General features: G+C 42.3%; 1 protein-coding gene across 1 annotated transcript in view; it reads right to left on the bottom strand.

Moving 5' to 3' along the window:
* Positions 1-6,114: 6,114 nt before the first annotated feature.
* The window catches only part of ST6GAL1 (ST6 beta-galactosamide alpha-2,6-sialyltranferase 1), a 29,706-nt gene continuing 18,792 nt past the window's right edge, over positions 6,115-17,028 (bottom strand). Inside the window, exons 3-5 of the mRNA XM_006884109.1 lie at positions 9,373-9,471; positions 6,645-6,819; positions 6,115-6,356 (exon numbers count right to left, since the gene is read on the bottom strand). Coding sequence (XP_006884171.1) covers positions 6,115-6,356; positions 6,645-6,819; positions 9,373-9,471 — 516 coding nt within the window. The remainder of the gene's footprint in view (positions 6,357-6,644; positions 6,820-9,372; positions 9,472-17,028) is intronic.

The following is a 17,028-nucleotide window of genomic DNA, read 5'->3' as shown; positions in this document are numbered from 1 at the left end:
CATTTTTCTTTTGACCAGTGTCTCTTAAGTTTAGTTGTGCTGTCTCCAAGGGAAGGTGACGTGTCCTGTAGAACTTAGCATAATCAATAAAATACAAGTAAACATTTTTCTAGGATTCTCTGCTTTCCACTTAGATCTATATGACATCAGCAATATTATCACTCATACCCCATCTTCTGAATCTAGCTTGAATTTCTGGCAGTTCTCTGTCTTTTAAAAAAGTTCCAGCCTTTAAAAAAAATAATAATCCACAGCAAGATATTACTTGCATCATTTGCTAGTTGAGCTGAACTGTTTTGCTCTACATCCCCCGCCCCATAGACTAAGATTCTTCTATATACTCCTTGATCAAAATGTTCAGTTATGATAACCTTGTGCCATTCGTTCTCCTGGTCTGATGACTAAAGAGGAGATTTGTTCATGGAGGCAATCAGTCACCCATTCAAAATCTTCCTCCTAGTTGTGACTCTTCCTCTGTTCTGAATGGCCACTTGTAAGCTTTTAGGACCTCAGTTATTAAAATGTGCAACAATGAATGAATGGGGGGAAAATTAAATTAAAGAATATAATGTAAAATATATATATTATATAATATATATGTTGCATTAAAAAATCATTACTAAAAAATAAAAGCCAAATAGCAAATGAAGATTTGAAAAAAAAGACCTCAGTTATTACACAATGAACTAAGCAAACAGAAGCAATCAACACATTAGTCGAATTAACTGGGATGCCCCCTGAAATCACAACCTTAACTCTTCAACCTTGTGAGTTTTCCCAGCTTCCTGATGAGAATTTTATGTCATTCCTCCAGCCCTTCTTTTCAGGTTTCTTCAATATTTAAAATGTCATCTTAATCATCTCTGACATACTAGAGCCCGTTGCTGAAGTCATTGTGTCAATTCATCTCATTGAGAGTCTTCCTCTTTCACTGAAACTCCATTTTTCCAAGCAGGATGTCCCACCTAACAACATGCCCAAAGATTGTGAGATGAGACATGCTTGTCTCCATGCCTGCACGCAAGGAGCACTTTGGATGCACATTCTCCAGGACATATTTATTTGTTCTGTTGGCAGTCCATGGGCTATTCAGTACTCTTCTTCAACCCCACAACTCAAAGGCTTGATTCTCTGTCATTCTTATTCATTGTCCAGCTCTCAGGTGTATAGCAAGTGATGGAAAATACCATGGCCTAAATCAGACACATTTTAGTCTTTAAAAGTGACATTATTGCTCCTCAGTACTTTGGAGAGATCCCTGACAGCAGACACACATCTTTCGATTTTTTGACTGCTGGTGCCAACGATGTTGATTGTGGATTCCAGTAAGATGATTGTTGAGAATGTCAATATGTTCTCCTTCTATCATCATATTCCTTATTGGTCTGGTGGTCACAATTCCTTTCGTCCATGGTATCAGTCTTTAACAATGCTGAAGTCTATTGAGATTTAGCTTTTGAGAATAATATCCTTGTTCTCTGTCATTATCTTAGTAACCCTGACCCAAAGGGCAGGACCTTCCATTCCCCAAAGCCCTGATTTCTTGGCATGCAGGCATTGTGAGTTTCCATCATCACTATCTTCTAGGATCTTGTGCATATTTCCCACAATACATAGTCACTGGATGTCCATTCCCACTGATGCAGGAGGTGAAGAGTTTGCAGCTAACAAAAAGTCAGCAGTTTGAACCCATCACAGGAGAAAAAGGTGGCCGTCTGCTTCTGTAAGGATTATGACCTTGGAAACCCTATGAGGCACTTCTGCTCTGTCCCATAGTGTTACTAGAAGTTGGTTTTAGTTCAAGTAAGCCTCTTCCTCTCTCCTGGAACTGAAGCCATTATTCCAGCCCACGGGAATATATTTTCTGCATTACAGCACTGTCCTGTCCTGGTGAGAGTGGAAACGATTATTCACACCACTTCCAGGAAGGCTGCCCTGAGTGCCAACCAGGGAAGTGGAAGCAAGGGTCACACAAGATAAGGAACAGGGACCAGCGCAGAGGTGGCAGTTCCAGCAATCAGGGGAACTCATTCTCTTTGTCCTCCTGGATCAGAGGAGACACAGTGGTGTGGATTCAGGACACTGCCAGATGAGACTGATTGGATGAGAACAGGCTGAGAGCCAAGTCTCTTCAAGGGTAGTTGTAGAGGCTGCAGGTTAGTATCTCTCCATGACCTCATCCTTTGTGACTTTGTTCTTTCTTCTCTCAAATGCCTAGTGAGATAAATAGGAGCTTAGGCTATTTCTCCCTCCATCCCACCAGCATAAATAAAAAACAAACAGAAATCAAACCCTTTGTCTCTGTGTCAGTTCCAACTCATGGAGACCCCATGTGTGTTGAAGTGTAACTGTGTTCCAGAGGGTTCTCAGTGGCTGATTTTTCAGTTTTTGGATCACCAGGCCTTTATTCCACGTCTCTTCTAGGTGCACCCACACCTCTAACATTTTAGCTGGTAGCTGGGGAAGTGTGTTTTCCAGAGTGATGCCTAGGCACACTGTACATTTGATCAGTTCATATTTCAGTCCCCAAGCTAATAGAATTTTTTTTTAACTCTCATGCTACAGAAGAGTTGAAATGTACTCATTGTCAGTCTGGAGTTAAATGTGAGTGGCAATGTGCAACAATGAATGAAAATCTAACTTTTCTGTAAAGTTCTGTTAAAATGACAATGAAAAAAAAAGTTTTTTAAAGTGAGTGGCAAGTGTAGCCTACTAAAACATAGGGAGACAGGGCTTGGGGAATGGTTTCTGCTATTGTTAGTTTGACTCAGGCACTGTTCAGATGTCCCTCATCAATTACCACATCAGGAAAGGGCATCTGTTATTCACTCTGCGTGGAATCTTTTCACGGCCACCGAATGTCCCATTTGCTTGGACTGGAGTCTCCATGAAACGTCACTCTCCAAAGACCACCAGTTCCCCGAGAACTTTGGCTGGGAAGCAGGGCACAGGGTCCCGTGACATCTCTACCTAGTGTTTTCGGGCCCAACACAAGAGACACAGTGCTGTCTGGGGAGTACGAGGTGGTCTCTGGAGGTGAAAGGATGTGGGAAAGCAAACCATCTTTTCTCTTCTGCCTGCTGTTCTTCCTCAAGATTTCTACCCAAACATTTTGACCCTCTCCTACAGGATACCAGTCACTTAAAGATTTTTCCGGTTTTGAAAACTACAGGAAGCACATTCCTTTATTTACTTATTAAGCACATTTTCCTTTAATTCAGTGTCTGCCCTGTCCCTGAAACTCTGGGTATCAGACAGCTTAGTTATGTCTGAAGTCAAGCAAAAGAGCGCTGGTGACATAGTAATAACAAGGTGGGCTGCTATCATGGGAAGAGTGTCTCACTGAGTCAGACTTGATGACAGTGGGTTTTGGAGACACTTGCCAAGTGCCTCCAAAGAGCAATCATTCCCACAGCAAATGAGAAGTAACAGCTTTTTCTTTGTTTAAAAAACCTTTTATTTTAAAATTTTACATAATCTTTGGGTAATTAAAAATGAGCTTAGGCATTATTTGGAAGTCTCCAAGAGGGCTGCTTCAATTCCAAAGCATAATCAGCAGCTTCCTAAAACTGTGGAATGGTTAAAAGATACATGAGAGATGCTGAAAAGACACTGACTGAAGATGGAACTCCTGGCAGACAGATAGGTCCCGACAGCAAGCACTCATTAGCATTTTTACATTATTGGCCACAAATATTAAACTGCTCATCATACCAAATACTCTAACATTTTATTTGCATTTTATAAAATTTTCAACATAGAGCACATCCACATTCTGTAGACATCATAATCATACTTAAATTAATCTGATCCCTTATATTAATAAAACTTAAAAACTAGCATCTACCCAGTGTAGTCTCAGTCTCCACAGCAAACGTATCCAGGCTGATGGCATGTTCCTCTCCTCCACATTCACTGTCTAAGATGTAGAGATCACAATGAGTTTACCGAAACATGAAGCATGCCAGGAACTGAGGAGCCCAGAATGGACAAGACTCATTCCAGACAGCAGTTAAGAGGTCCGAGTTCTGGATCCTTCCCGGGCAGAATGAAACCTGAGCTGCAGGCAGTGAGAAGGGGTGCATTCCTCACCCCTCACTGCTTTGGATGGTTTCCTGGGTGTTGCAAGCAGGGTGGCAGGTTGTCTTCTACAAGGAAAATTCCCTGAGAGCAGGGCCCCTTCTCTGGACGCCCTAGCAGCAGGGTCCAGCAAAGGAAGAATGGAAACCAGCTCGTACTGAGCCCCTGCTGAGAGTCAGGTACAGACGCAGGACAGGCGCTTTCACAGGATCTTCACAACAGCCCTGTGAGGTAGGTACATCACCTCCATTTTACAGATGTGGAAACAGAGGCTCAGGGAAGGGCATTTGCTGAGGCGGCACAGCTAGTAAGTCGAGCGATATAGCTTTGAAAGCCCGGGACTTTGCAGTTCAGAGTCCTTTCTACAGTCTACATAAACCTAGGGTTTGGCATTCATAAGGGCCCCGGTTTGCAAGCCAGTGTCTGAAGCTCCCACCTTGGAGTCCACTGAGCATGTGAGGCCAGAATGGGGAGTTCAGAAAGCCTGGCTAGCAGCCTGGCTCCACAGCTGTGGCCCTGAGCAGGTGGTTTAACTTCTTGCTAGGGGCCAAACCAGTCCAAAAGGGGAAGGGGAATGTGGTATGCAAACCACATGTGGATTGCCAGCCAGCTGGTGCTATGGGGAGATTCTGATGTTAATTCCCTGGGGGCAGGGGTAACTGAGGGCGTGGCCATCTGATCCCACATACCTGCACACCAGGAAGGGAACCAGTTAAGCTCTGAGGATGGCTTTAAGCCCTAGGGGACCACCTCCCCCACTCCCTGAGAGACCTTCCCCAGAAGGTCAAAGCAATATGGTCAGGATACTTTTAAAGCAGAAAATACTGTAATTAACAAGGGGGAAGACTTTTAAAGGGAAAGAGAAGATGGCAGCTGGCAGGAGATGTGGGGTTAGAAAAGAATTGGAATACTGTTGTGCAAACCAGTTGGTAAGACTGGGGCAGGCCAAGCCTAGAGAAATTGGGGGTTTTGGCATGGGCCTTGCCTGGTGTCTGCCATGGGGCTGTACTTTGCTGCTTCAGGGGTATCCCTCAAAAGCCATGTCACACTTGCAAATTTGAGCTGAGTTAACAGTGACAAAGGGAAAAATGAAAACACAAACAAAATAACTCAGATAAAAGTGCTTTACATGATTCTCCTCCTCTTCTAAGTCCCACTCAAATGTCCCTGTATCTGCGAAGCCCTCTGGGACTCAGTTACAGTGGCTCTGCATCCATCCCAGGTGACCAGCCAGCCAGCTCATTTCTGTCTTAGAACTCAGTGCATAAAAACGTTGCATCCTAACTGCCAGTGTACATGCCATTCTACCCCACTAGACTGCAATTTAAAGATGGTGTGTCTTTCATCTCCTTTGGAGAAGAAAGGAGGGCTCATCAAGAGCCTGTGCTTAAAAACACCCAGGCTAAGTACCAGCCAAACCTGATAGAGAGACAGGAGCACTGCCTGTCCAAGGCCATGGGCCTCGAATCCAACTTGGTTCAAGAAGAATCAAACATGTCTCCTATGCCATGTACCATTTGTTCCCCCCCCCCCAGAGATACCCTGATCTGAGCACAATCATAATTTGGGAATCCCTTTAGAATATGAAACCAGTATCTACTTATAGATAGCACTATATAGCACTGTAGCATGCTGGCTTTCGAAAACATTATAATTGGGGGGGGGGGAACGACAAACAAAACTTTGGCATCTATGGTGGGAAATGAGGACCTACCAGTATATATTTGTAGGAACACGTGGAATACAAACAGACTGTGTAAAGTGGAAGGATTCTCTTTGGAAAGATGGCTAAGTGTGTGCATCTGTGTGTGGTGGGAATGTTGGGTCCACATACATTTTTGCAGCTACAGGGAATGCTAGACCCGATTCCTTGCTCTCAGACCGCTATAGCCCCAGAGCTCTGCTGACAGAAGGCTCTAGAATGCAAGGATCAGTCTGGGATTGCACAGGAACATAGTGGTCCTGTGCCCAGGGTAGCTACCAACCAACTGGAAAAAGCCCCTTGAAGAGAGGTGAGAAGCCTGGTCAGGGAGCTCAACAGTGAATGGTCCGCAAGCCAGGCAGTGTGGCTTTTCCATGCAGGTAAATGTCCTCGTCTGTGCCCTGGTTCAGGTGCTTCACCATGTTCTTCTCAAAGAGGAGCGGATGGTAGGCGCCCATGGTGCAGGCGCTGTCAAAAAACTTCTGGTAGTAGTAGCACACGTCGGTCTTGCGCTTGGATGGCAGGAACTCATAAATGTCCACCTGGTCACACAGTGTCATCATGATCATGATGCCTGGAGAGGAAGCACAGGTGAGTCCTGATGGTAAACCACATAATAAGCCACTAACTTTGCTGGTGCCTGCACCAGCTCATAACCAGTTTTCAAGGGATTATTTGGGCTTATAACTGTGAGTCCCACCCTGAGCCTCCCTGGTAATCCAAGCCCAGCTGACTGTTCCTTGGAGTACAGGACCTTATGAGTTTTACGTCCCTCTGTATCATCAGCATGTGGGCCCAGGATAGTGCATGCGTGCCCCCTAAGACACAAGTCTGAGTGATCCTTCCACAGACATGGACTCACCCAGCATCCCAGAGGATGGGGGGTTTGGCTGAATCGCCTCTGGGGAGATTTCCTGAAGGATTTCCCAAAGCTCCCAAGGCATCTGGGGCCTGAGGATGTAGAAGGGCTGATCGGGATGCATCTTACGATAGCTCTTGAAATTTTTAAAAAAGTTGTAGTCGGGATGCTGGTACCACTGAAAGAGAAGAAAATGGTCTTCAACAAGAGAAAGGTGGACTGAAGATGTTCACTTCTGGCACTCTTCCTTGTTTGAGGGCTCAGGGAGGGAAAGGACACAGTAAAATCTTAGAGCAGACACCACAGCATAACTCTTATTTGACAGAAACATGACACAGAGTCTGTAGCCTATGCCGACAGGACATTCTGAGTGTGGTGACCCGGAAACAGCTTCGGACTTCACTTTAATAGAATATGGGGATGCTGTCAGAGCTGAAAGGAGTCTTGGGTGCCATGTGACCCCACATTTTCAAATGTCACATCTGAATATTTTCAAAGGTGAGTGAATGGAAAGTACTTGTGAGTTCAGAGCTCCTGTCCAATCCTGAGCAAATCTGAGTTCTAAGATCAGGGCAAAATGTGGAATTTGAGGTACGCCAGGGATGCATCCTGTCTCCATACCTTTTCAACATGTATGCAGAGCAGATTATCCAAGAGGCTGGGCTCTATGAAGAGAATTGTGGCATCAGGATTGGTGGAAGATCTATTAACAATATCCGTTATGCAGATGACACAACCTTGCTTGCTGAAACTGAGGAGAACCTCATGCACTTGCTGCGAAGGGTCAAGGACTGCAGCCGTCAGTATGGACTAAGGCTCAATGTCAAGAAGACAAAGATTCTCACCACTGGACCAATGGCAGCGTCAGGATGGATGACAAAGAGATTGAGAGTGTTCACAGCTTCACTTTGCTTGGCTCCACAGTCAACACTCTTGGTACCAACCGTCAGAAAATCAAAAAGCGTATCGCGATGGGAAAGTCTGCTGTTAGGGACCTCTCAAAGGTACTCAGGAGCAACAGTGTCTCTCTGGAGACTAAGGTGCGCCTGATACAGGTCATGGTATTTGCAATCACTTGTTATGCATCAGAGAGTTGGACAATGACTAGGGAGGACAGAAGGAGAGTGGATGCTTTTGAGCTGTGGTGCTGGAGAAGGGTACTGAATGTACCATGGACTGCCAGGAAAACAAACAGATTCATCTTGGAGAGGATTAAACCAAACTACTCCTTGGAGGCAAAGATTCTGGGGCTTCGTCTGACATACTTTGGACATGTTGTCAGGAGGGACGGGTCCTTGGAGAGGGACATCATGCTTGGGAGGGTGGAGGGACAGCGCAGGAGGGGAAGACCCTCTATGAGATGGATTGATTCGGTGACTGGGGTAATCGGGATGGGTATGTCAGAGGCGGTGCGGTTGGCGCAGGATAAAGCAGGGTTTAGAGCTGTTGTGCATAGGGTCGCTATGAGTCGGAAACGACTCGACGGCACATAACAACAACAACAACAATGATCACTAGAGTCTGTCAGTGATTAGTGGTCTAATGTAAGAATTAGAGGACACTGGTGGTCCAAGGGTAAGGAGCTGCCAAATCCAAGTCACATGGTTCGATCCCACCAGCTGCTCCCTGGGAGAAAGCTGGGCAATCTCCTCATGTGTAATTTACTGCCTCTGTAAACCTGCTGGAGGGTCAGCTATGGGTCGGTACACAACAAGAAAAATCTAAGAATTAAATGTCACGAGTACAGTGCTCTCCATTCTGCCTCCTTTAAGACATTTTCCTGTGGCCCTAGTGGCCCCCATACAGAAAAGGCCATTTGACAACCACAGCAAACAGAGGCAGGTCTGTCCCCAAGAAGGTAAGGATCTGGGAGACAGAAACTCCTGTCTTCTTTCCAGAGAGAGCTGATGCAGAATATCTGGACTCTCTGCTTAACATATTGCATCCAACGGCATGAGTGGCCCCTGCTACTTATTCCAGTGTCCTGAGCTATAAAATGGGAAAGACCACACTTTCTACTTCCTGGCATTGCTAAAGAAATGAAATGAGATTAACTCATTCCCATAAATGTGAGGCAATATTTGTAGTCATTTCTATCACAATAGTGACTATTACTGTTGAGAATTATCAGGAATGAGCATATTAAATGAACACAATTCACTTCAGATTCTTAGAAACACAACCTCTATTAGTTCCATAATAGCTTGCCTCCGGAAACCCTATGAACCAGAAGAGAGGATGAAAGATACCAAATCATTGAGGATTCTCCTTCATAGGGTCACTATGTCTGCGACTCGATGGCACTTAACAACAACATTATTTCCATACACACCATAATTGGGAGACAATTGTTTAAGTGTTTGGCTGCTAACCTAAAGGTCAATAATCTGAATCTGCCACCTGCTCCATGGAAGAAAGATGTGGCAATCTGCTTCTGTAAAGATTTTAGCTTTGGAGATCTTATGAGACAGTTCTACTTAGCCTCCCAGGCTTTTGTGAGGTTGCACTGAATCAATGACAACGGGCCTGCAATTTGGCAAAGTATGACAAGGCATTGAGAGCAGCTAGTGTGGGAAATACCTCTATGCCTGGTAGTCCAGATAAGATAGATGCCCTAAAATGAAAATGGTCCACCCACAAGGTCAGCTATGACATTAAAACCCCAAGAATTCAAGAAACTCTACAAGCACACAGTTAATCCAACCCCTCCTTCCCATGGACACTCTTGTACCTTTGGGATGTCTGAATGATATATAGATGGGTCCCACACAATCAGGATTCCTTCACTGTATAGACTGTCTCTGAGGAAGCGCCCATCAGTGGTGACCAACTGCAGAGAGAAACAGATAAGAAGTCACTCCAGCATTCACGCATCAATTCCAAAGTTCCCTTCAGAAGATCCTGCAGTTACTCTCACGGGGAGTGTAACGGTGAGTTCAAGGATCCCCAGGGCAGAGTGATGAGAAGGATGAGTCATTGCCAAAGTAACAAATCCACAGGGGACACCTGCTGGGAAGAGGCTGCTCTGCACACAGTCGCCTTTCCAGTTACCAAGCAATACATGCTCACTGCAGAAAGTGAGAAAACACCCAAAAAGTAGCCAGAAAATTATGTCCTTGGTAGTGGTTGCTGCCACATAAATAACCAACTCATGTCCACTCCATGTGGCAGAGAAACTGCTCCCTAGAATTTTCAAGAAGTAGATCACCAGGCTGGTCTTCCCAGGGGCCTCTGGGCAGGTTCAAACTGTAGACTTTTCAGCAACAGTCAACTGATTTGCACCACCCAGAGATTCCAAGAAGGTAAGCCTAACACCACTGCATTCTCTAGATATTATCATTGTGTCTATATTGGTCTTTATTTTCTTTCCAAATATTATATCCCTCTATGTGTGTATCTTGACCACATAGTCTAGACTTGGTGATACAATCCAAGTCAATGGCAAATACCCCAAGGAGGGGTCTGCAGTTCTTAAAGTGCAAATGGTAGCTGAATTGTGGCTGCAAACAGTTTTTCATACATATGTAGCCATACTCATTGCCATCATGTTAATTCCAGCTCATAGCAACCCCATAATCCCATAAATTACACCCTGTAAGAGTAAAACTGCTTCATGGGGGTTTCTTGGCCACCATCATTATGGAAACAGGTGGCCAGGGCTTTCTTTCATGAATCCACTGGATTGGTTCACACGGTTAATCATTAGGTTAGTAGTTGAACACAAATGATATATGTCACCCACACAACTTCATAAAAAAGTGAGGTTTAAAAGTTTTTTAAGCTTCTCAGAGGTGCACAGAACAGCTATGTAATTTTGGGTGTACGCATGGAATATTTATGTAATAAAATCTTAAGAGAAAAATTTAACACTGACTAGAAAAAAGAGGCGGGGGGGGGGGGGGGGGGGGCAGGGGAAGCCAAAGCATGCTGCGTCTCATTGGCCTTAAGCTGGCCCCGCACCTGTGCTGTGGGGTCCCGGCCAGCGGGCTGGGTGCCATGGGGTGGCGGGAGTTCATGGAACAACACAGATGACTGAGGGACCTCAGGCTTCCCACGCCAACCATGTGGAGATGTTGATGCCTACTGCTTACAAAATCTGTGTTAAAGTGCGGTGTGAAACTTTTTCTTACTTGCTCTTTTTTTTGGGGGGGTTAAGGGGGGTTGGCTCATTACAGTGTACAAAAAAGGTGACACCACTAAACCTGCCTCTGCCATTAAAAAAAATGTATTTAAAAAATAATGCAAAACAGAAAAAAAATTCCCAAATCTTATGTTTTCAAGTCAATTCTGATTCAGGGCTGAGTAGAACATTCCCATAGAGTTTCCAAAACTGTAAATCTTTAGAGAAGCAGACTGCTTCTTCCCCCCATGGAGCAGCTGGTGGGTTTGAACCACTAACCTTTAGGATCACCACTGTGTACTCCATAATTTAGAAGGTACTTTTAAAATGCACATTAACTCACTTAATCTCTACAAATGGCCCCATGAAATAGACAACATATTCCCTGGGCTGATGAAAAGACCAAGAAGAGGAAAAGGGATGCCCAGAAACACAGAATTTATCTTGCTGGTAAAACAAGAACAGGTCTTCTGAATCCTGGTCCAGCAGTCTTCTCTTTGCACATTAAAAACAAACAAACAAACAAACAAAAAACAAAAAAACAACCAGTGGAGGAAAAGCAATACATGCATGCTTACACCAGTATGATTTAATAATTCTTTGATTTTCTGAATATTTAGCAAAGGAACAAGTAATAATCATAATACTACCTTTGTAAATATTTATTTATTGCTTATTCAGTTTATTAAACATGTTTCACTATTCTTCATATTTCTGAGCCCTAGGCTGGAGGAAAAAAGGCAACTCTGGGAAACTACATAATAGGGTCAAGTTCATACCACTAGAGGTGATGGAGCTGATAATGCCTAGGACCATCTAGTTCCAAATAGTATGCTTTGTCTACTGTAATCAGCAACCTTCACCAAACAACAATAAATAATGGGAAAACACAGTATGTGTTCTGGCTGACAGAAACAATCAGTGCTATAAAAAAGCAAAGAATGGTGTGCTCTGGATTGTATGTGTATATGGAGAACAATATGAAGATCCTGGGGCTGAGGTAAGGCTTAACCTCTGTAAGTTGGATCTGAACAGAACTTGCTCCAGTAAAGAGAAAGGAGGGAGGAGGAAGAGGTGAAAGAAAACTTGTGTGAGAATGGAATAAACAATAATCAACATTTTGCATAGGAAAACAGGCATAAAACTGCTTGTTTTTACCAACAGAAGAAACATAGGAAAAATAAATGAAGAAATAGTTGGTACCTACAAAAGATAATGAGAATAGGGCAGAAGAAACAGAGTAGGAAGGGAAGCACCTCTTAGTACATACATTCCTCACTTATCAACATAATTAGGTTGCAAAACCTTTTGATATGGAAAAGCCTGTATTAAGTGAAAATACAGGATGATTACATCAGCTTACAAAATGAAGGATGGTTACATCATTACATAACTCAAATTACACCATTAGATAACTGCTAAATTGTAGCATTACATAATTAGCAAATCACTGAGAATCACAGCCCACTCATATTGATAGATATCCTTAACCATCACAGCCAATGTTACTGCTGCCTCATACTTAGGAATTCTTACAGTCACATGTACACCATTTATGCACACATAATAACTGGACAGTAGATTGTTTACCATCATCATACATGCAAAATGCCAGATAACAAGATAGTTGATAAATGAGGAGTGGCTGTGTACTCTTTTGGGCAGTTATAAATTTTAGAAGTGAAAGGTAGGGGGGAAAACCTTGAAGTGAAAGCAATCAGAAGTAAATCAATCCAAACAAAGCACAACAGAATTGTGTGATCACCGTAAAGAGGAACAAAAACAATTTGCCAATCATCACGTAGGTACAGAGTATTTGACTGTATAAGCTTAGTCTTGCAGGGGAGAACTAAAAATTCTCAACTCTTCAGTGAATTTGTCTTATTTAGAGCTGTACAAATCTAGTTTGAAACTTCTGGATGTATGTAGGCTTGAGCAAAAGAGTTTTTTAAATCTCGTTGGAAGGCAAAGTTTTGAGAATTAGAAAACGTGAGTACAAATATAAAATGCAAAGGAAAGAAGAACTTGGATAGGCTGGATACAGCTAGGGATCTAAACGCAATACTTCTAATCTAGGCAAATTTACCTAAAGGCCTTAGAGAAGGCCCAAATGTAGAAATACTTAAATGTATATGGATATAATGCATACATCCACCTGCATACTTTTCAATGTATAAATCTGCACATGTATTTGTGTCTGTGGCATTGTTGTTAGGTGTTGCTGAGTTGAGTATTACTCATAAAAATTCTATGATGCACAGCCATGTTTATTGCAGCTTTGTTCACAATAGCAAAGAGTTGGAAACAACTTAAGTGCCTATCAACAAGTGAATGAAAAACGAAGCTCTGCTATATTCACACAATGGAACACTATGCTGCATTGAAAAACAAAGAACTCATGAAATATTATGTAAAATGGATGACTCTGGCGGACATTATGTTGAGTGAAATACCTCAGACACAAAAGGACAAATATTACATAGTGCCAGTGCTGTAAAACGAGATTGACATTGGGATTGAAGGGAGTCTGAGAAAGGGGGGGATAAATAATGTATACTGCACTGAAACATATGAAGGAGAGAACTGTTTAACCCTCCACCTTTCCAAGCATGGTGCCACTCTAAGGAATACCTTCTCCTAGCAACAAGCCTAAAGTATGTGAGACAAAGCATTGTCATCTTTGCCCCCAAGGAGCATTTTGGCTATACTTTCATGAAGACAAATCTTTTTTGTTCTTTTGGCAGTAAGTGGAATATTCAGTACTCTTCTCTAGCACTACAGTTCAAAGGCATCATTTCCTCTTCTATCATCCTTAATTCATTGTGCAGCTCTCAGATGCACAGCAAGTGATGGGAAAGACCATGGTCTGGATCAGGAAAACCTTAGTCTTCAAACTGACATCATTGCTCCTCAGTAATTTGGAGAGGTTTCTGACTGCAGACTTTCTTAATCCAATATATCTCCTGAGTAATGGTACCAAAGGTGTTGATTATGGACCCAAGGAAGAGGAAATTCAGTTTCAACCTTTTCTCCATCTATCATGATGTTGTTTATAGACACAGTGGTAAGGATTTTTGTCTTCTTAATGGTGCGATGCAATTCATACTGAAGGCTGTAGTCTTTGATCTTCTGCAGCAAGTGTTTCAAGTTCTCTTCATTTTCAGCAAAATTGTGTCATCTCTATAATACAGGTTGTTGATGAATCTTCCTCTAATTCTGATACCATATTCTTTTTCAGAGTCCAGCTTTTCAACTGATTTACACAGCATACAGACTGAATAGGTATGGAGAAAGGATACAACTCTGATATATACCTTTCCTTTTTAAACCATGCAGTGCTCCCTTGCTCTGTTCAGACAACTTCCTGGTATATGTCTAGGTTTCATATACATATATTTCTCATCTCTGTCTGCTGAAAGGGCCTAAAAGCAGACATTCTTGTAATCTTGAACACTCATAATGCCAATATGTTTGTTTCTAATCCTATTTCTCGTTTAAAGGAACCAGGGGACCTAAAAATAAACAACTTATAGCTATTCACAGAGATAGAGCAGAATGTTTTTGTTTTCAGATACCACTGAATTGACTCGTTGACAACCCTATGAACAACAAAACTGAATCTTGCCTTACCAGTCACCACCATCACAATTTCCACCAAGTTTGTTACAGAAACTTCCTCTTGGACTCTTCACCTCTCCCAGCAGGATGTCTTTTTCCAAGGACTGGCCTGTCCTGACAACATGTCCAAAGGATGTGAGACAAAGTTTCATCATTCTTATCTTTAAGGAGAACCCTGGTTGCAATTCTTCCAAGACAGACTTGTTTCTTCTTTTGGCAGTCCATGTGATATTCAGAACTCTTCCTCAATACACAATTCAAAGGCATTGATTCTTCTTTTTCTTTCATCCTTATTCACTGTCCAACTTTCATATGCATGCAACACAATTGAAAAGCATATGGAGTGGATCAAGGGCACCTTTGTCTTTAAACTGATACTGGTACTCTTTAGCACTTTGGAGAGGTTCCTGACAGCAGATTTCTCCAACACAAGAAGTCTTCTGATTCCTTGGCTGCAAAATGAAATTGATGACAACTTCAACCTTTCTCCATGGTGGCCTAGTAGTAAGGAGTTGTGTTGCCAACCTGTAAAAGTAGGAACAGATGCACTATGGGAGTGTATGAGTCTGACTTCAACACACTTCATAAAGGGGAAGTATTTTCATCAATAATATCCATAAGAGCAAACCAATATAGGCTTGGTCAGGCTCTTGAACCTTTTTCTACCAATCATTCAGTTCAATATTCATTGTTGACTCAAAGACTTTACTCACAATTGTGTTACTGAGAGCAAAGTTTATTAGGGAAATAAGTTGGTGAGAGTGTGGTAGGCAAAGACTATCACTCAATGCAGGTACAGGTTTGAGTCCAGAAGTCACAAAGCACAATTCCTCAATTATACCAGGCTCTAGTTTTAGTTAAGGAGTCTACTTTTCCATCATCCATTGAGAGAAACAAAACTTTTAACTGTGACCTTTATCTCATGGCTCCTCTAGAGACACCTTGCCATAGTTTCTCCACAGAAATGTCACAGTCTCTCTACCACCATCACCAGGGCCTCACCACCAAGGTCTTGTCCTCACCAGGGTCTCGCTGCCTGATATGGGAGGCACTCCCTCTCTTTTATCTTAGTCCCACAGTTGTTGATAATTTGTAAGACAAGGTGTCTGCAGTTAAGGTAGGTGAAGTTCAGAGGGGGCTAATATAATGGCTAGAAAAGCCAACTTTTAAGATAACATTGCACAGCCTAAAGGCAGGCAGTTTGAATCCAACACATGCTCCATGGGAGAAAGATGGGCAGTCTCCTTTCGTGTGATATACAGCCTTTGAAAACTCTCTGGAATGTCAATGATTAGTTGAATCCTACTCATCAGCACATAATAACATCGTGATGCTGCCAAATTGGTCTAGTGGTAAGGAACTTTGTCTTCTTGGTATTAAGATGTAATCCATATTGATATTCTTCAGTAGTAAGTGCTTCAAGTTTTCTTCTTGACTTTCGAAAAGCAAAGTGTGTTACAGGATATTATTGTTACGTGCTTTCACATTGGAACGAACTCAGTTGACCCTTCAGTGAGTTTTCAGAGGCTGTAAATTGCACAGGAGGAGATTGCGCATCTTTCTCCTAAGAAGCATCCAGTGGATTCTAACCACCTGCCTTTAAATTGTCAATGCAACTACTTACCCACTAGACATAAGATAGTAGAGGGACTTCCCACAATTCCTGAGAGTTCCTGTAAGAACTATATTTCTCCTATATTGAAAACTTTAGATTTACAATCATTTGTTCAGGTAATTGCTCTGTTCTAAACCAGAAGATAATAAAACTTATTACCCTAAAAGAGTGAATAGTTACAGCTTGGATTAGGCCTCAAGGTTATGCCTGTAAAATTTCAGGAACACCAGAGCAGTTCTCTTCCTATATCTTTATGAGAGCTTCAGATTGGTTCAAACTTGTTCTGGCATGAACAATCATGCAAAACTGTGACAGAACACAATTGGGAAAATTTGCAAAATCTAGAATGATAACAAGAATGAAGCCCTAAAATAGGACTCTCAGAAGTATGATGAGCCCTTTCAGGAACCTGATGCAAGCAACTGGCTTATTTACAGGACACTGGAGAGTGGCCAACATATACTCAAAACAGCATGTTTGACTGCTGTCTTTAAATGGGGCACCAATGTTTCCTAATCTTCTCAAAATCCAATAGACAAATTATTTTGTTGCTATGCAAAGCATACAAATGCAATTGTTTTTCAACTAGGAGATTATGTTCTATATGGGCTATTTCAGGTATTATTCTGTTATCCCATTTCCGTTATCATTGTAATTAAATTTTCAACATTCAGGTCTCTTCTGATATCCCACCTTCAGCCATGACTGAATGTGGCAGAATAAGAAGAGGCTCTTTTGGGAGGAGAGGAAGACAGCTGCCTCTTGCCCTTCATCAGTAGCTAAAAATCACTTTACCCTTCCCCCTTATTTATAAGTTATATGGCTACTCTTTTAGAACAACTGATCCAGTTCTTATTGCATTATCTTACAGATTAGGGCAAAGAGGTGCCAACATATTTATTTTTTTACTAAAAGGTATTTAATATGTCTGTTTCTGATCTAGAATTCCTTATATGAAAATAAAGGAAAAATTAATGAAGATGCATGTAAAAGGTCCAACAAATAGATAAAAAATGAGCTGGGACATCTTGTTA

This window comes from Elephantulus edwardii, unplaced genomic scaffold (genome assembly GCF_000299155.1).
Source record: "Elephantulus edwardii isolate Elephantulus edwardi_28Jun2011 unplaced genomic scaffold, EleEdw1.0 scaffold00031, whole genome shotgun sequence".
Lineage (NCBI taxonomy): Eukaryota > Metazoa > Chordata > Mammalia > Macroscelidea > Macroscelididae > Elephantulus > Elephantulus edwardii.
The sequence above is the reverse complement of the archived record's forward strand: the minus strand, read 5'-3'. Positions and strand labels throughout refer to the sequence as shown.